The sequence below is a fragment of the Colossoma macropomum genome, unplaced genomic scaffold, assembly GCF_904425465.1.
Source record: "Colossoma macropomum unplaced genomic scaffold, Colossoma_macropomum, whole genome shotgun sequence".
Taxonomy (NCBI): domain Eukaryota; kingdom Metazoa; phylum Chordata; class Actinopteri; order Characiformes; family Serrasalmidae; genus Colossoma; species Colossoma macropomum.
In genome coordinates, this window is record NW_023494792.1 from 27,478,628 (window position 1) to 27,497,867 (window position 19,240).

Genomic DNA, 19,240 nt, shown 5'->3' on the forward strand with positions numbered 1-19,240 from the left:
TGTTGTGTTTATATTTATGCACTGATCATGACATATTTCAAGTCATTGGGGATATTTTGTTGTAAATTATGAATGCTTTCTGAAAAATGCTAATGAGGTCATTTAATGCCATTCTAGCAAACAATATATTTTAAACATGCTAAAAATGTGTGATTTGTGGACAGTGTGCAATGTCTACTGTGTATTTCTCATCTTTGACTACATGTGTTCTTTGTCCAATTTACCCTTAGACTCCTCTGAGATCATGTATCCTGTTTTCAATACAATATTTTAATAAGAAGAACTGCTCAAACGTCAATACAATTCACTCTTATTCCTTGCCTTACTTCAGAAACGGATGATCTGCTAACTTCCTAGAAATAGTAATATGTTAAAACCTCTATACTCATTTACTCTTTGACAAAGAAGTGACCCCTGAGACTATCTGCTGAACTCCCAAGTCAGCACCCTTACTGAGAACCCGAGCTAAGCCTGTGAGTTGTGCTACAGCCACACCTCCTGGTCACAAAAGGGTCTGCAGATCAGACCAGGATCGCTCTAAAGCGCCTGTACTCTACATTTGCCTTGTTTCTTCCTTACCTTGAGAGTGCTTTTTACCTTTGTGTGGTTTTCTGTGTACAAAGACGTCGGAATTTATTTTTATATGGTCCATTTATCTGACCTCTTTTTATCTCTTAGACAGGCTGTTTTGTTATTGTGCCTTTAAGACTGACATATGCGAATGCCCTCTGTTCTGATTGGCTGTCCTCTACTGTGACTCGTTCAAAGAGCAGTCCAGCCTGAAATGCTCTTCAACGTGAGTGGGCGGGGCTAAACTAATGTAAGCTGAACAGGCAGATATTCATAAATGTGCTGGTTTTCGCGACATCACAAAAATAACGAACTCAAAACGAGCTGCCTTTACGGCATAGTTTCTATATGCGGACCCCATGCAGTAAAAACTATATTTTTATAAATATGAGATACATTTCAAAGACATTGTTTAATTCTAAATGGGTTACAACTGGATATTACAAACACTAAAGTACTGTTTATCACACGAAAACGATTTGCGTGAATTTCAAGTGTAAATTGACAAATACACTTCGCATACCTTCACTGTCGGAACAAAACCTTGTGTCTCCAAAAAAGTAAGAAGATTTTATTAATTCATATAAGCGTTTCTATTAGTCCTTTAGTTTTGAAATGTGACAGTTTAAACGAAAGCTGGCATTTTCAAATTATGTAGAACAATAAAAAGTGTAATTTTAAAATGAACCTCTCCAGATGTCCCCAATACTGTGAACAAGTTTCTCTAGAACAGTTTATACCACAAAAGACGGTTTGCGTCTTAACAAAATAATCATGCAGAAACGTTTTTGGTTCTGGTATTTTTATTTTCCATGTGAGAGTGAACTGTGAACTGTGAACTGTGAACTGTGCGTTCTGAAACGTACTACATCAAACTCGTCTATATGAAACAGTCAGAAACGGGCTGTGTGTGTTAGGGGCCCTGTCAGAGACTGGTCACGTGACTGAGGGCCCCGCTCCTGTTGTGATGCCGCTACGCTCCCGTTGTTGTGATGCCGCTCCGGCCCTGTTGGCGGCGCTGGTGTGGTGTTTGCCTGTCGATCTGACGTCACCGGCGCGGTAAAAAATGAAAATGGCAGACGCGCGGGGTTTTGATTTGACAGGGTTTTAGTGTAGTTTAGCTCTTTGTTCTGTTTACGTTTCATAGACTGATTTGTGCGACAGCCCCTCATTGACCCACCGCGCCGTGTTTAGCGCTCCTGAGAGGTGAGTACCGATAGCGGCTCAGTCTAACAGGCGGACCGACCGACCGTCTCTACTCTGAGCGCTGCTGTAGTTTAGCTCACTGCTCTCTGCTGCAGCTCCAGCCTGTCGGAGTTTTAGTCATTTTACTCAGAGGAGCACTTAGACAAATAACGGTAACCCAGAGTCAGACCAATACGAGTAAGAGACTCTGGATTAAGTTACGCGGTAAACTTGCTGCTTGACCCCGGTAACCCCTCTGACTGTCAACGTTACTTTTCATATTAATACATCAACAAAGACACAGACAACTAGGGGCAGCAACCATTTTAAAGAAGTGACACACATACCAGGGGGCTTAAAAACGGGAACAAAAATGTTAAGAAATGAGGATATAAAAATAACATCACATCAGCACAGCCTATAAATCCTTAAAGGGGAATTTCACCAATAATTTCTGAATGTTTCAGTTGTTGAGATGTAAACAAAGTCATTCAGAGGGGTTTGGTGTGAAATGGCTCATTGTAGAGAAACTTACTGGCACAGATTTCTTTGCAGGGGTGGTGATGGGTACCAGGGGTCTCCATGTCTACAACAAATGTACCCATTTTGTTTACTATCAAAAATAACCACTGAACCTACACGTGCCGTCTGAGTTTTTATACATAATGTTGATAATGGTAAGAAAAATAAGTAGTATTCTTTGATACTGTTTTGCCGTACTCTGCCCTGCATGTACCTCTCTGCCATGTCGTCTCTCAGACACAAAGTCACAACATCACACTGTATTCTTACCATTGCATTAATTAAGTTCTGTGAGTTAGCTTTTTAGAGGAATTAATCTCTTCAGGTGTCTAGTTCCCTTCAATACCACTGTGAACAAGTTTCTCTAGAACAGAGCATTTCATATCACGAAAGACTGTTTACGTCTTTTAGTTAAATTATGGACAAATTTTGAGGAATTGGTGGAATCCCCCTTAATGCCAGCTGATAGGTGTAGCATTGCATATCATGCCTTTAGGAAATCAGGAGGAGAAGTTAACATCTCAGTTATAAGTAGTAAGGCATCTTCATTTGCAGTATAATATTGTAGGCATTTTGCCACTTCTCTAAAAGGATTCATCAATTATAATTATTAAATATAGTTGAGTGTAATTATAAAATTATACTCAACTGGTAAACCTCCTCGGACGAGTGAGGAAATGAAGACGTCACTGGCACCACTTATAACTACACTTGTTGAAAAGAAGGTGGCTTGGTTATATATAGGCAATAGTGAACTATTGTTGTCTTTGATGCTTTTTTATGTGTGTGTATATGTATATATACATATGTATATGTATATATACATATGTATATATGTATATGTGTGTGTGTGTGTGTGTATGTATGTGTGTGTGTTACACATTTGCTTTATAAATATGTATGTTTTTATTGTGTGTTTTACAGAACTCACAAATTTGGAAGCTATGAATTCTGCGGAGACGAGGTTTGCCCACCTGTTACAGCCCATCCGGGAACTTACTAAAAATTGGGATGTTGATCTGGCCGCCCAGCTTGGAGAGTATCTGGAAGAGGTCAGTTAAGACAAGCCAGTTTGTTGAACACTAGTAGTGTACTAAATGTACTTTTTGTGATTCAAGTGACGGCCCCAAACACATCGTCATCATTAATGATATATTACAGTCTTATCAAGCATTGCATAACACAACATTACATTCTGTAATTATGGCAGGTAGTTGTGCTGAACGGGGCTCTTGTGTTATTTCCAGTTGTTATGGTATTTTTTTCAAGGTTAATATAAAACCCCATGTGAATAAAGAGCAGCTTTACAAGTTACCTTTTGTATCTTTGCATATTTTTTCCTGATATAGTAGATAAGTATTGCCTTCTTAATAGATGGTTCCTATGTTTTCAATATACACGTATGTTTGTGTTCCTCCTGTGCAGCTGGACCAAATGACCATTTCATTCGATGGAGGGAAGACAATGATGAACTTTGCTGAAGCAGCACTGTTAATTCAAGGCTCTACGTGCATCTATGGCAGAAAAGTGAGGTTTTGACTTTTCCAGATACAGATTATGATTGAGTCTCTTTTCAGTTACAGCAAGGGTGTTCTGCCTTCTTATGATTGAGTCTTTTTCTGTTTCGTGACAGACCCTGAATGTGTCTCATCTCATCAAAATAAATCTCATCTGTTTGTTTCTCTGTGTTTAACTTAATAAATCATGTTTCTTTAAGGTGGAACTTCTGCATAGTTTGGTTTTCCAGACTTTGGACTGCATCTCGAATAAAAACAGAAGGTAAATTGTCATGTTAGACCCAGACTCCAACATTCAAAAATTCTGACCAAGTGCTTGTTGAACTGTTATACTGTAGTCTGAGAATAAGGATGTTGCATTTTACTGTCCCCACAGACGTGACAAGCAAGGCTCTGAAGATGCAAATGGCATCACAGATGGCACGACTGCAAACAGTGATAGAGATGATTGTGAGGTATGTGAGTAGCTGACCACTAAGAAGCCCTTTTACATAGCCATGCCATTCATTCTAAAATCTAGGGATCAAAAGGCTTTGAATTGTTGGGCTGTAAATCCAGTCCCTCCCTGTTCCTCATTGTGCTTCTGTTTTGAAAATGAAGCATATGCGTTTACTCTGCCCCTACGCAGTTTGATGTGATGGAAGAAGAGCCCAGTACTCATAACGTGGAAATGAAGAGTGATCCGGCTGAGGTGAGTTTCTTGCTAGAGAAAATATAAGTAAGGTTCTGTATTAACAGCCCTTACAAGACAAGTGAGATTTTTAAAGGGGTATTTTAATAAAAACAACTTTAAAAGTGTATTTAATGTCTTTCTAACACATTCTGGGACACAATAGTTTTTGTACATGTTTACTGCTGAATCTTACCTTAATATGTACCATTGTGGTGACTATGGAAATGAATAGAGGATGCATTTCATACCTTTGCTAAGGTTTAGTTTTGTGCAAAAATGTGTGTAGATATGGTTGTCTATTGTCAGTTGAACCACATACTGCTGTTGTAATGGCATTATAATTACAGAGTGATTCGTTTTTCCTGGCTCGCTCAATGTCTACAGCCATGCTACACACTGCAGATAACTAATGAAACGTGTGTCCTTCATGCTTATCTTTCTTCTTGTTCAACCGCCTTTGGAAAGCAAAACAGCAAACATTCATGTTCTTACCCAGGGCTGACCTGGTCCTCCGTGCATAGAATTAGAGCGGTGTGAGATTCGCTATATGGCCAAAAGTATGTGGACACCTCCTAATTATTTAAGTGTTGCAGACACATCCCTTGCTAACAGGTGTATAAAGTCAGGCACATAGTCAGGCAATCTCCATAGACAGACATTGGCAAGAGAATGAGTCATACTGAAGAGCTCAGTCACTTTAAACGTGACACTGTCATAGGATGGCGTCTTTGAAGTTCAGAAAGTCAGTTTGTGAAATTTCTGCCCTGTTAGATGTGATGCACTCAACTGTAAGTGCAGTTTTTGTGCAGTTGAAGCATCTAGGTGCAACAACAGCTCAGCCACAAAGTGGTAGACAACACTAACTCACAGAGCAGGACTTGGCGTAGCGCATAAAAATCACCCACCCTCTATAGAGTACTATAGAGTTCCAAATGGCCTCTGCCAGCAACATCAGGACAAGAACTGGGCATTGGGGTCTTCATGAAGAGGTTTTCCATGGCCAAGCAGCTGCACACAAGCCTAAGATCACTATGCCAAGTTGGAGTGGTGTAAAGCATGCCACCACTGGACTCTGGTGCAGTGGAAACGTGTTCTCTAGAGTGTCTGAATCACGCTTCATTATCTGGCAGTCTGATGGATGAATCTGGGTTTGGTGGATGCCAGGAGAACGCTACTTACAAGAATGCATAGTGCCAACAGTAAAGTTTGTTGGAGGAGAAATAATGGTAAGGGGCTGTTTTTCTGGGTTTGGGCTTGGACCATTAATTCTAGTGAACAGTTAAGTTAATGCTACAGCATAAAAAACATTTTAGACAGTTACATGCTTCCAGCTTTGGCAGCAGTTTGGGGAAGACCCTTTCCTGTTCCATTATGAAGGCGTGGTGTGATGAGTTTGGTGTGGAGGAACTCCAGTGGCCTGCACAGAGCCCTGACCCCACTGAGCACCTTTGGGATGAGTTGGAAAATATTAACTGTCTGGGCACGAGTTCCCACAGACGCACTCCAAAATCCAGTGGAAAGTCTTCCCAGAAGAGTGGCGGCTGTTGTAGCCACAAAAGGGGAGCAACTCTGTATTAAAGCCCATGGTTTTGGAATGAGATGTCCAACCGTGTCATTTAGGTGTGCTGGTCAGGTGGCCATATACCATAGCTGTCCACGTACACTCTTGCCAGTGTAGGTGGTCTTAAGGTGGCATATTTTAAAATTAGGCAGTGTCAGCGGCCAGATTATGGCAGGAAATTGCCAAAACATATTTGCTTGCAGTGTGTTTTATTGATTGAACACATTCATAATGACCATTAATAATAAACCATTAAATTTTGTTGAAATTCCCTTTTGCATTTGCATTTTTAATTGTGTCTTTGATTAGGGTAAAGTCCTCACGATTATGATAGTGCGTGTCTGTTTTTTACTGTTATTTATTTTTGGTGGTGTTTTAGATATATAGAACTTTTTAGATCATAAATCTTCTGTGTTCCTTCAGCCAGTGAAGATTTCCCGGCTGCCTCCTGAGTCTCTGATTCCTGTAGAGGCACTTGAAAAGCAAAGATACCCTCTCCTCAGGTAAAGAACACAAGCAGCTACAGGCATCCATTTGAGGACATATAGAAGGCAATTCTGCTGGACGTCTCTGCTGTAGCAAAATACACATTACATACCATTCTACAGAGCAGATATTCGAAGCAAAGTGCTGTAACAAAATAGAGATTTCTTGCCCTTCTACAGGGCGGATACTTTTAGCGCAAAAGAAGAACCAGCAAGACAGAAATGAAAATTACATTTTAAAGGCATATGTGTAGATGTTTTGGCTCCAAAGTGTAGCACTGGAAGTTTTTGTTTAATATTTAAACTACATTTAACATTAGACTTCTTCAATCTGTATTGTGTTTAACTGCCACAGCAGGTAGAAGAAGATAATAAAAAAAGCATTTAAAGTAATTCAGTTGTTGGAGTCCAAATTCTGTTTGATAGGATGTTTGTTTTTGTTCCAGTCTCAAGGGAGAGGTTCTTGGCAGCTGTAAGGATTTCCGGATCAATAACTTCACCATGGATGCTTTGGGGATCATTTGCTTGGGACGGAATTCCTCTTGCACTCACTTCCAAAGAGCGGCTTCAGGTAATGTGCTGGACTTCTTTTAGTAGTCCTCTAGCTTGGAAGGCTTCCTTTCATTTCTGATTTTTTTTTGTATCCTGTTTTTTGTTGATCCTGCTATCTGTGTTTTGATTTGGTATCCAGAGGACAGGGCAGAGGTGATGGTTGCTGTTCCTAATGATAATTATGATGATGTTGATGATAATGGTGGCAGTGAGGAGCTCCCTCCTCTGGAAGAACATGGCATGGAGGTGGGGCCAGAGCCTGAGGAGCATGTCGAAAGACACCAGGTAGGAAGAAGTTCTGTTTTCTAAATTCTAATGCTGCCCATTTAATATGTATGTAATAAATGGCTGTTGTTTTAATCAAAGATGTGGGGTCTTTTTGACAGATTTACCAAACTTTTATATTGATAAAATGTGACAAAACACCATTTACATTCAGTCTATTTTTATTTGTGTATTTATTTTTGTGAAAGGAAATAGCAGTAGTTGTTTCGAAAAACAAAATGCATGTGTTTTTCTCCTCTGTCTTATAGTGCAAGCATATATTATATTGCTCTCTTTCAATGTCTCTAGGCCCCCAGTGAGAAAAGATTGCTAAGAGAGAGGCCTCAAGTGCAGCCTGCTGCTGAGGAGCCCAAGCAGCTACAGGTAGGGAGCAGTGCAACTGCATAGCCTGCGTAGAAATGGAATGAATAAGTCACATTGCACTGACTGAAAGAAAAATGGGAAAGTGTAAATTTCATAGCTGTAAGATTGTCATGTATTAAGAAAATAGTCAGTGAAGTGAAAGTCATGTGCAATTTATCACTAAGAGTGGGTTATGCATGCTCTGGACCATCTGCTTACATTAACTAGTTGTTAATGGAAACAACTTACTAATGCATAAATGTTATATAAAACGGCAGTGTGTTTAAATTTCACAGGAGGCTGTAGATCCTTGGAAGTGGCATGACCCATATGAAAATACAGGGGAAGATAAACCTCTGAAAACAGGTGAGTGCTCAGGATTGGCACCCTCTCCAGTTGCTTGCAACATTCCCTTCATAAGCATATACAAAGAAGTTAGTGGTGCATTTCCGGTGCTACTATTAACATTCAATTCAGTTTTTTCAGTTGATTGAACTGTATCTGACCTTTTCTGACTGCTCTTCAGGGAAGTGCTGCAACGTGCCTGCTGGCCTGGAAGAGTCAGGAAAGAGGAAGAGAAAAGGCCCCTCCAAACTGCAGGACTTCTGGGGCTGGTGCTCAAGTGTTTGTAAGTCCGTGTGTGACTATGTTTAGTTATGCGTACAAATCAGTTTTTTTTCCACATCTGATTCATATCTGATCTTCTGTACACATGGTCTGTATTCACGGTAGGTATGTCAGATTTGAACCACGCTCACTTGCATTGACCAAGTTCCTGTAGAAGACAAATTCAAACAGGCTGAAAAACAGACTGGGATCAATCAAATTTGAGCATTACAGCCTGCTGAGAACCTGCTGTGTAAACATAGCATTAATGTGCCTGTAGGATGTTGAAAATTGAAAGCAGTATAAACATTTTATAAATGCATCACCCCTATTCTAAACTGTAGACGAGAACACAGACCGCAAGCTGAAGAATGGGCCTTTGCATCCTGGTAATATTTAGAAACAAAGTAATGTATTACTGCTGTCTACAGAGTGAATGAAATGAACTAACAAATGCATTTTATTGTAGAATTCAATTACATCTATCTGAGCAAGATGAATCAGCGGCTGAAAACACGGAAGAGGATTCTGAGGAAAACAGTGAGTTTAGGTCATGGTGACACATTAAGCCTAGACCTCAGAATGCTATACCATATAGTTTGAAGTTGATTAAACACTGAGGCAGTGAAGGAAGCTAAGATCAGAAAAAGCTCATTCTATCTACAGACACAGCAAAACAGTGAAAAACTTTAGCTGAGCTTTTATTTGAAACACACTGTTTGAGTAAAGTCTAGTCAGTGTGTATAACGCTCATCTGTAATGCGTATGTGTTGACTGTGTCTAACTCGGTGTATTTGTTTTAGGGTATATATATATCTGATGAGGTCTTGAAAAGAACTTACTTGGAGCCAGAGAAGCAAGAGGATCAAGATGAGGTGGCCCGACATCCAGACATGGATGGTGAGAAAAACAAGCATATACAGTACTGTGCAAAAGTCAGAGACCGCCCTTCATTTATTTAATTTCCATTTTTCAGAAGATATTTCTGAAGAAATTAGATAATCAATTTGTATAACAAAGGGGAAAGAGGTGAAGCGATGGAAAAAAGAGGTGTTTACAAAAAATGATTTCAGTGGGTGCAAAATTGTCAGCATCAGATAAACAGTATTCAAAGCTTTCATCTTTGAGAGAGAGGAGAAAATCAAGCTCCACTCTTGCTTTAGTTCTGAAAAAATCCACAGGGTGTTTTTGTCTATCCTTCTGAAAAAAAGAAAATTTTGAAGAAACTGCTAGTGTTCTTTGAAAAACTGGAAGTCTCCAGAAGAGAATGGAAGCTGTAATAAAGTCGAAGGATGGACACACTAAATATTGGGAAAAAATTATATTACATTATTTAGTTCTTGAGGGCTCTGTGTTTTTAATATAACTTGTACTTAATGGCTGTTTTGACTGGAAATTAAATAAATGAATGTTGATCTGATTTTGTGCAGTATTGTACACATACATGAGCACAAAAGTATTTATTCCAAATAAAACAGATGTAGAACTTGGTGCTTTTATACCATTTGTTCTTATAATTAATTTGTCTCACAAACAGCAGAGGACTACTCAGATAATGAAAATGAGAACTTGTATGAAGATCATGGTCCCAGAAATGATATTGGTGAACAGGACCCGATTTTCACTGGTAATTATTTAATATATATTATATACCATCACAACATTTTTTTTTAGCGTGGATGCATGGTCTCTTAATTCTTCTTTCTTCCTCTCAGACTCGCAGATGGGCCGGATCACTTACGAGGACCTGGTCAAAAAGAGTGTGGTATGCTCAGTCTTGCATACTTGAAAGATATGTAGAGGTCTTTTGTGATGGAGTAGAGCTGAACAGGCTTAAGTGTTTCTCAAAATGTCATCTCTGGCTGTAGGAACTCTTCCTAGTGAATTCGCAGAAGTACGCTCAGGAGACTGCTCTGTCTCGCAGAGTGAAGGAATGGGAGGATGAAATCAACCCAAGGCTCTCAGCTCAGGTAGTAACCTCTGACTTATCATAACACTGCTGCGGATAGTTTTGCTATCACGATTATTCAATAGGACAGTTTGTAAGCTCTGTCACTGTTCCTGTAAATGCACTAGCAGTCCGTAATGTTTTTTGTATTGTTATTGCCAACTTTCAGTAGTGACCTAGTGTGTAACAAAGCTTCCACTGTTTAAAGTTCAAAACTTTAAAAGAATTAATACCTTCTAAGAACCGTTTTGATTAAGTACTGAACAATCCTCCCCGTCTCCCTAATTTTCTTTAACTTCTTATTATTTAGTTATTAATTACATGAATAATCATTCAGTAACTACTATAAAACCCTCAGTGCCAAGACTAATACATTGTGTGAGTGAGGAACTGATTTGTGGATCAACACAGGTTTAACAGTTAAGTGTATAGCAATAAAAATGTGTAAGTATATATACATATCTGTGAATACATTTAACTGGTGAACCACTGGCATTCTTTGTTGTTCAGGAAGACCGTCCTCCTTTTGACATCCATGACTACGGGGACAGGATTGTCCATGCACTTGGTGCTGTTGGGGTGAAGCAGTCATTTGCATCCCTCGTCACAGGCATGGAGAACACAGAAGCCTGCAGATACATGCTGGCTTCTCTTCAGCTGGTAAGCATACATATCTGTAATGTTTGTGAAAATTACATATTCTGTATTCTAGTTTAAGTCTCCATATTTAGAATGATCCTAACATACCCCATCAGGACATTCTAGTGAATTAGTTGAGGCTTGCAATGTTGTTTGACCTTAAAATGAAATAGGAATTGGTTTTAGTCAGTTTCAAAGAGTTTTTTTTAGCAGAGGGGCAGCAAGGCTAGGCAGTGAAGGAGTGCTGTTCAATTTTGAGTACTTAGATTAAATTACCATTTGTTAATCTGAAGAACCTGGTGGTGAGTCCTCTCAAATTCAACAAGACTTGATCATTTGACCTATCTTTTGTTTTCCGATTGATTTTCTGTTCTGAAGCCAACCATGCAATTTCCACTCATCTGCATCATGTCTGAAATATGACAAATGCGCTTTCTTCATAGTAATCAAAGTGCTAATCAGATTGTAAACATGGCACATATGTTTGCTTCAGGCCAATGACTACACAGTGGAGATTGACAAGAAAGCTGGGCTTGAGGAGAGCATTGATACCATGGAGCTGACGTTACTGAGCAAACAGAGGGCACATGAACGTCTCAAGACATACACCACCACCTCAGACCATGACCTCCCTTGATGTTTCACTGCTGCATAATGCACAAACCACACAATACCAGGTGTTCTTAGATGAAAATATATAAACAATGTAAAAAGACATTTATACAGTGCTGGCAAAGTCTTTTGAATCGGACAAGTATATTTTAGTGTTTTTTTAATGTCATCCAGTTATGTATACTTTAAACCTATAACCGAGTTTAATAAACACTCTGTGGGGGTTTTGTAGACCAGTACAAGGCTTCTTCTGATCTAATCTCAGTGCTCTACTATATAATGGTCCAGGAATAACTTAATTCTCCATATAATCATAAATCCTTTCTGTAACTGGTGTGGCATTTTTACCAAGTGCTACCTGGGAAAAACAATGTTCCTATGTATATCAGGTTGTCTTCATTATACATATGTGTGTGTAATATTTTCATGTACTATGGCTGTCTTTCTTATGTGTTTTCATGTATTACACATCTTCTATCCTGTAACCAAAATTGGGCATCTTAGTGCAAAAATAAAGCATCAACTGCCATGATGTAATGATGTTATCACAACTAATAACCTTGTATATAAATATAAAAAACAATTGCTCGAATTAATTTGAATATCTGAGGAATAAAGTTTCAACAAGTCAAGGCTTTTCAGTGGATGCAGGCACACTTTATTTTGTTCAGACACAATCAAATCTCCCAGCATCAGACTTAAGTCTGGTCAGGGAATAACTTAACGTGATTCTTCATGTGGTTACGAATACTTTCTGCAATCTGTGTGGCATCTTTCATTCGGTTGTAATAGTCCAGGAACAGTCCATCTGGGTTAATGAGGTATATGAGGATGGTGTGGTCCACAATGTAGTCCCCGTCATCATCCTTGGGTCCAGCACTGGCAGTAAACCCTGTATGCCTGGCCAGCCTCCTTCACCTCCTCAGGTGTGCCCTGTCAGTCCAATCAGTCGTGGGTGAAAGTCTTTGACATACTTTGCCATGGCGGCCACGTCATCCCTTTCAGGGTCTACAGTAATGAACAGCGGCTGGACGCGGGGAAAGTCAGCCTCTTTGTCTAGCAGATTCACCACACTGGTCATCTTCTCCAGTTCGTCAGGGGCAGATATCAGGGCAGTGTGTGAAGCCGAAGTACATGAGCACCCATTTGCCCCTAAAATCTTTTTTGGTCCTGCGCTGCCCTGTGTGGTCCAGCAAAGAGAAGTCTCCCTGACCCACGGCCACCTTCCTCAACTGCTCCAACCGCTGCATCTGCAGCTTCTGCTGCTTTTCCTGATGCACATACCACCAGGTGCCGATGATCCCACCACCAAACAGCAGAGTCACGGCCAGCCGGGTTCTTAGCTTTATCTTTGCCGATAAGCCAGGCTTTGGAGGTTGGGTGGAGCCTTGAGAAAAAGAGGCTTGTTGCTGATTGAATAGAGGTGATCTATTGCAGCGCAAGAGGGAGTGCTCAGAAGAGTGTCTACTGAAATGTACCTGATACCTTTGTGGGAGTAGTAGAGGTGAGGAGCAGCAGTATGCTCTTGGCATGTGATGTAGTATGTCTGGAGTGTGTCTGGCTCGGAGAGAGGACCACAAGACGGTCCATGATGTCACACGACAGGCAGGAGAGCTGAAACCAAACATGTTCATGTTCGGAGAGCAGAGCTGGGGAAGGAAAAGAGAGATTAAATGCACAATAATAAGCAGAGAACACTAGCAATACTCTTAACATCTTGTTTGGCCCTGACTACCAAATAAAACAAACAATTAGCTATAAACAAATCACTCTGTCAACAGCTGGGCTCACATTCAAAATGTCTATAGAGCCAAACACACTAAACACAAATCAGCCATATTAAAACCCACACAACACTGCTGTGTCTGATCCACTCATACCAGCACAACACACCACCACCACGTCAGTGTCACTGTAGTGCTAAGAATGATCCTCCACCTACAATAATACCTGCTCTGTGGGGGTCCATGGGGGCTCTGACCACTGAAGAACGGTGAAAAGAGGCTAACAAAGTATGCAGAGAAACAGATGGACTACAGTCTGTAACTGTAGAACTACAAAGTGCACCTATATAGTAAGTGGAGCTGATAAAATGGACAATGAGCGTAGAAACAAGAGTTATGGCTAATCGATGTAGACTCAAAGCAGGACAGACTAAGGCTCAATCTCAAATTGCTCCGTACTCCCTGCGTAGCGCCCTCCGTAGGTCTTAAAACGGTGCACAGTAGTCATGTCCAACAACTCTTGTGGAGTTCAGCCACGGCTGCACAATTCTCTACTGAACCTGTAGTGCAATATTTAGGTAAAGAAGCTAAAAATCTCATAACGTAGTGCACTATATAGGGAGTAAGGAGCCATTTGAGACTGAGCCTAAGTAAACCTGTCCGGCTCCCTCAATGTCACTGCCGTGCCAGCTCGCTCTGCCCTCACACACCGACTACCAGCTAAGACTGAATCGGTTCGACAACGTCTGTAAACTAACACAAGACAACTGTAATACTAACCCGTAGCCGGTCGTTCTCTGTAGGTTAAGTTACTCTTTCAACATCAGCACGCCTAGCTAGAACAGCGTGTAATTAGTAAATACAGTTTTGGTTTCGAAAGAGCAGATTCAGATCTTGGGAGCAATGTCGCATTTCCAACTAATTTCTTGCACGGTGAACTCAATAACACGTACATAACTGACTTCTAAGATTTTTCTGGTAATTAAGAGTAATTGAGTTTGTGGCTGTGACAAAATTGCCCTAATCGGCAGATTCGCTACAATCTGGGAGTCAATGACAAAAAGAATCGATTCCTCGATTCCAAGCATTGGGGAATGGAGAATCGACTCGAGCAGCCCTAGTAAAGGTCGAGAACGAATCGTTCTTTTGAACCGGTTCTTTCAATAAACCGGTCGAACCGATTCAACTGAATCGAAGCTGTTGCAGCATCTGATTCTCAGTGACGTCCGCACAACAGAGGACTTGTAGTAAAGTTGGAATCGCACTTTCATGATTTAAACATAAAACCCGACTCTGTGACCTGTTAAGGAAGTATGTCTTTGAATTCGCTGTTACGTTTCTGCTTCCTTTCTCTTCTCTGCTCTTTTTCCCGTCACTGAATCAGATGTCAGATAGTGGAGAGTGAATGAGGCTCACCTGCCAGACTGAATCATTGAAACGGACGATGTTACAGAATCAGTTCTCTGCGCTCCAAGTCTCTGTTGACCACTAGAGGGCAGAGTGAGTAAGACAATAAAGCCCCACTCCTGCAGTCCACCAGAGCCGGCGTGAAGCCTCATCAGAGAACTTGTAGAGTAGAGAATTACCACTCTGCAATATCTTCCGGGTTTCTCAAACGCTAGAGGGCGCTCCCGAGCAAGTCCAAAATGGGTTGAATGGGTTGATATGGCGATTTCAGCAAAATCATAGTTTATAAATGCTTAAACATTTTTAATGTAAAAGAATACAATCATTTCCTGAACACTGATAAAACATTTTAACACTGCGGTTATATTTTTAAGAGCTTTTAAACTCGAGCTATAGGAGTTTAAAACAGTGCCTCATGTATGTCCATGACGTTTGTGAGTTGTAGAAAGAAGGAAATATATAGGTATGTTTGCTCCATTTACTCCCATTCATTGAGGACTCGCTCGCGTGCGCCCTCTGCTGTTTAGCAGTCCTGTTTTTGATATAACGGGGGAAATAGGAAGTGGCCAGGCTCCTCATAAACCGGCTCTGGCTCAATCTCACATCCCTGTCCTGATTTCAGTTCCCACAGGTCCTCGGCCAGACTTAGCATGTTAGCACGTTTTCATTACCATACCAGCCAGTACAGTAAACCATTAAACACGTCACTGTTTTAACTCATTTGTGTGCTGGCTTAGTTGCGTTTGTTTACAAGTATATTTAAGTTCACAAAATGACAGTCATATACATATCCACCTGTGCCTTTAGAGGTGATTTATATGACTCATCCCAAAAAACTGCGAATACCTTGACAGAAAACCAGGGGAAGTAAGATCAGGACGGGGATGTGAGATTGGGCACCACACCGGTTTACGAGTCCACCGCCACCACACACTCCCGTGTTCTCCTGCTCTAACACGTGAACGAGCCCCAAAAGGTTTGATTATTAGCTAAGGAGGAAAAGTGAGCTGTGTAGGTGAACTGCGGGAATTGATTTGTCCGCAAATGTAAGCTGATATGGCTAAAACTGCTTTTGTAGCCGTGCATCTCTGTTCATGGTAAATTAGTACACATTAGTTCATAACATGCATAAAAAATTGCTGTTAGAGATATGCTGAATTTAAAATGTTCTTTTCAATTTGCCTGTTAATTATAATGTGATCAATTTTCTAATCAAACTAAAGGTGGGCAAAATTGCAAAAATGAAATATCACAACACTCGAAGAAGTTTTCACAATACACAAGATGATCAAACATGCAGTAGGGAAGTGCTTTCTGAGTACTGATGATATCCACCTCAGTGTTTTAGGGCATACTTCCAAGACCTAAGACAAAGTTTCCTATAACCTAGAATCCAGCTCTCTCTCTCAAATGACAGACAACACTGGATAATACACTTTCCCACTGTAGCCTATTTTCCTTCTAATATTGAAAATAGAGTTTGTTGCTGCTGTTATTTTGCTTTTGCTGACATTGGAAATACATTATAAAGTTTTTTTAGTGGAAAAAAAGCATGAAGATTCGTTCCTCCTTTTCCGTCAAAGATTGAAACTAAACGCTGTTTTAAATGTTTTTCAATACACTCATACTGTCTATAGAGCAGTCTCTGATAAACAACACTGTTAACAGATATACAGTAGCCTGGGTCCCCCTTAGTCAACAGCTTTTCATTGAGACAGCTGTAATAGACAACTTACTGTGAGTCAGCAAGTATAGACCCTGTAGAAAAGACTGTGATCCTCTCTGTCTTGTATTTTGGAGAAGCTGGGATTTAGACAGGCATGGCCAAAGAGAGCTTGTATGCCACTGAACTGTCTTTAAAGTTGTCACTTAAGTGCTTATGGATGCTTTATAGAATGGATAGTTCTGGTCCTAAAATCGGGTTGGCTGGGCCGCATTCAAAGCTGTTGTAAATCCATGATATACACACACCTATGAGCGTCTCACAACTGAATTGTGCATTACTGCGCCACGGCACGAAAAAAAACTCTTGTGTTGTTAATGGAATAAACTGACTTTCATGCTGCTCGCATGGACCATAAAGTGCCTTGATGAAGTAAGAACTCATTTTTTTGTTTAAACTGAGGGGCTGGCAACTTATGTTCTTAACTAGAACTAGGCTGGTCAGCTAGCTAACAGGCTAAAAGATAGTCAACAGTCTAGACAACTCTATCAATATCACAGGCTTGAATTAAAGCACGTACTGTATGATTAACTGTAAAACAGCAGTATGAAAGTCTAAAAATGTCACTTGAATGGATCACACGCCTCAAATGACTGTTTCAGTCCGAAGAAGCGTCAAACCCAGGCTGAATCCCAAACGGCTCTGTGTCCCTAAATAGTGTGCTAGCTATGAAAGTTTAGAAAATCTAGCCTCTACAGCCAAATAGTGCCTCATTTATCAAGTATGAATGTGGTTGAATCCCAAATGATTATTTTCTTAGCTATATTTTGCACCATTGGGGTGCATGATGTAATATTTAAATTCATATGTAGTGCACTATGTAGGGAACTGGGAGCCATTTGAGATTTAGCCCTAGCACAAGAACAGGGGCGCTGCTGGATTGGTGCTAAATAACACTCGCTGTGTTTATAAAGTGAAAGTTTTTGCATTAAACAGTGCTGTGTTGTCATATGTTCATTGATACATGACAAAAAGTTAAAAAGTTCATGAAATGACTGCAATATACAGCGATGGGCAACTGAACATTCTCCTCATTCAGTGGTCCATGGTTGCTTGGCAATGATACCGTCCTCTAAAGGAACTACATTTCTTTGCAGAATACTTATTTATGTCGATTAGCCTAAATTATTTTCTGAACAATTGTGCATTTTATCACGGGGAAGGAAGTTATAGGCACTCTACTTTGCTTCATGCCTAAGAACACCCTTCACCGTGATAACATCGCAGTAACGCACAGCCTCTCAAGGCTCATTGCTTTATTATAAATATGTAAGTATGTAGAATAAAATAAGACTTTTATTTAGGTTTATCAGCCTGGTAGTTATTTTATGGTTGTCAGCCCATTTTACTATTTTTATTCGCAGGGATGCACTATGATATCGGATTCATATCAATTTCGTTGGGTAATTAAATGCTTTAAAAAAGCAGATTGTTTTGATATGATGGGATTTCAAACTGACTACACTTTGATGATGTATTTATTGTCCTCTTACAGAGCAGAATGTTTAATTGATGCTGAGCTAATGTACTAAAATGTTGACGTTTTATTCATTTTACTGCATTTGTAACCCTCTAGAAAATAAATATATTTATATGTATGTATTTCTATTTTGTAAACATTTATGCATCTTCATGAATAGATATATATGAAAAATATTTGATATCATTATTGCACCACAATTTCCTTATCTTTGAACACTTAGTTGTTCAATAATTAATCATAAGCCTTAATATTCACAAACAACTATAAATTATTCGGTGACTTCTGTAAAACTAATTTCATCACTGTCATAACAAAACCTTGAATTAACATATAAAGATAAGTTAATATATAAAGATATTTTTGCAATTTTGGAACATTCTATTGATTCAGTCATGAAATGTTCACACAATATAAACGGCAGCTGGCATTTTTAAATGATGTCAAAAAATAAAGCCCCAACGAAAAAAAAGTTTTTGAGGTTTTGATGTTTACCTTATTGACATGTAAGCTGTGTGGGCGCACACTTGGACCCTTAGGGTTTAAAGAGTTAACACAATTGCAGATCATCAATACAATAATTTTTTAAGCAGATTGACATTTTTCTGCTCTGTTTTTGGGTCACCATGGACAGAATGGAAATAATGAAGCCTATAGGAAGCTTAACTGTGCAGGACGGAAGCTGAATAACATGAGTTTTTAATTTGCCTGCGCTCTCCTGATAGAACTTGTAGAGGAAAGTCTGTCTTCCTCTCTATACGAGCAGAGAGAATACCCAAGCCCAAAGCAAACATGAAGCAGGTAGGATGGGGGAAATGAGCAGTTCAGACAGCAGACTGATGACTTTGCCAGCTCAGCTTATGCAAAAGGTCACACCATGACTAATAACACAGTCATTAGAACTGCACATCAGTGTCTGTGTACACTTTGGTTATGAGAGCTCTGGAAGTTTCAGGTGGTGTTCAGTTTGAGCTCTCACAGCTTCATATGGTGTTCAGTTTGATCCCTAACAGTTTCAGATGGTGTTCAGTTTGAACTCTCACAGCTTCATATGGTGTTCGGTTTGATCCCTGACAGTTTCAGATGGTGTTCAGTTTGAACTCTCACAGCTTCATGAAATTGAATACTCATACTTGTCCTCAGTAAGACTTGCCAGAGAAAAAACATACTTTTTATTTCTTACTTTTTCATTTAATCCTCCACATTTTTTAAATTTTTCTTTCTCTTGTTTTTTCTCACAACTATTACGTACAACTATTTTTTAATTTAATTGTTTGGTTTATTTTATTTTCTTGACACACCCAATCAAATTCACAATGTAAAACAGAGTAGCCCACGACTGTACTGACCTGTTTTTGTTAAAGGACCAATGTTGGGCAGTCGTGGGCTGGAGGTTAGGGAACCAGCCT

General features: G+C 39.8%; 2 protein-coding genes across 2 annotated transcripts; one reads left to right on the plus strand and one right to left on the minus strand.

Moving 5' to 3' along the window:
• The first annotated feature begins 1,250 nt into the window (after positions 1 to 1,250).
• ncaph2 (non-SMC condensin II complex, subunit H2) lies at positions 1,251 to 11,522 on the plus strand. Its single transcript, XM_036576734.1, has 20 exons — positions 1,251 to 1,776; positions 3,202 to 3,329; positions 3,703 to 3,804; positions 3,995 to 4,056; positions 4,171 to 4,249; positions 4,423 to 4,485; positions 6,452 to 6,531; positions 6,960 to 7,084; positions 7,205 to 7,350; positions 7,639 to 7,713; positions 7,989 to 8,058; positions 8,219 to 8,320; positions 8,643 to 8,687; positions 8,768 to 8,838; positions 9,102 to 9,198; positions 9,836 to 9,925; positions 10,014 to 10,063; positions 10,167 to 10,268; positions 10,757 to 10,906; positions 11,379 to 11,522. Exons 2-20 carry the CDS (start codon positions 3,222 to 3,224, stop codon positions 11,520 to 11,522), a joined length of 1,761 nt encoding a protein of 586 aa, XP_036432627.1. The 5' UTR covers positions 1,251 to 1,776; positions 3,202 to 3,221.
• Positions 11,523 to 12,131: 609 nt separating this feature from the next.
• On the minus strand, positions 12,132 to 14,745 carry LOC118812056 (protein SCO2 homolog, mitochondrial). The gene is given in 5 exon segments (XM_036576735.1): positions 12,132 to 12,381; positions 12,383 to 12,430; positions 12,432 to 12,596; positions 12,598 to 13,146; positions 14,638 to 14,745. Coding segments are annotated over 4 exon segments (933 nt in total). The 5' UTR covers positions 13,132 to 13,146; positions 14,638 to 14,745; the 3' UTR covers positions 12,132 to 12,195.
• Positions 14,746 to 19,240: the final 4,495 nt, after the last annotated feature.

Excerpts from the sequence above, each read along its gene's own strand:
- ncaph2 (XM_036576734.1), top strand. The coding sequence starts at position 3,222 with ATGAATTCTGCGGAGACGAGGTTTGCCCACCTGTTACAGCCCATCCGG. Across the intron at positions 4,250-4,422 it reads GTGATAGAGATGATTGTGAG|TTTGATGTGATGGAAGAAGA; the intron begins GTATGTGAGTAG and ends GCCCCTACGCAG. Across the intron at positions 9,926-10,013 it reads ACAGGACCCGATTTTCACTG|ACTCGCAGATGGGCCGGATC; the intron begins GTAATTATTTAA and ends TCTTCCTCTCAG.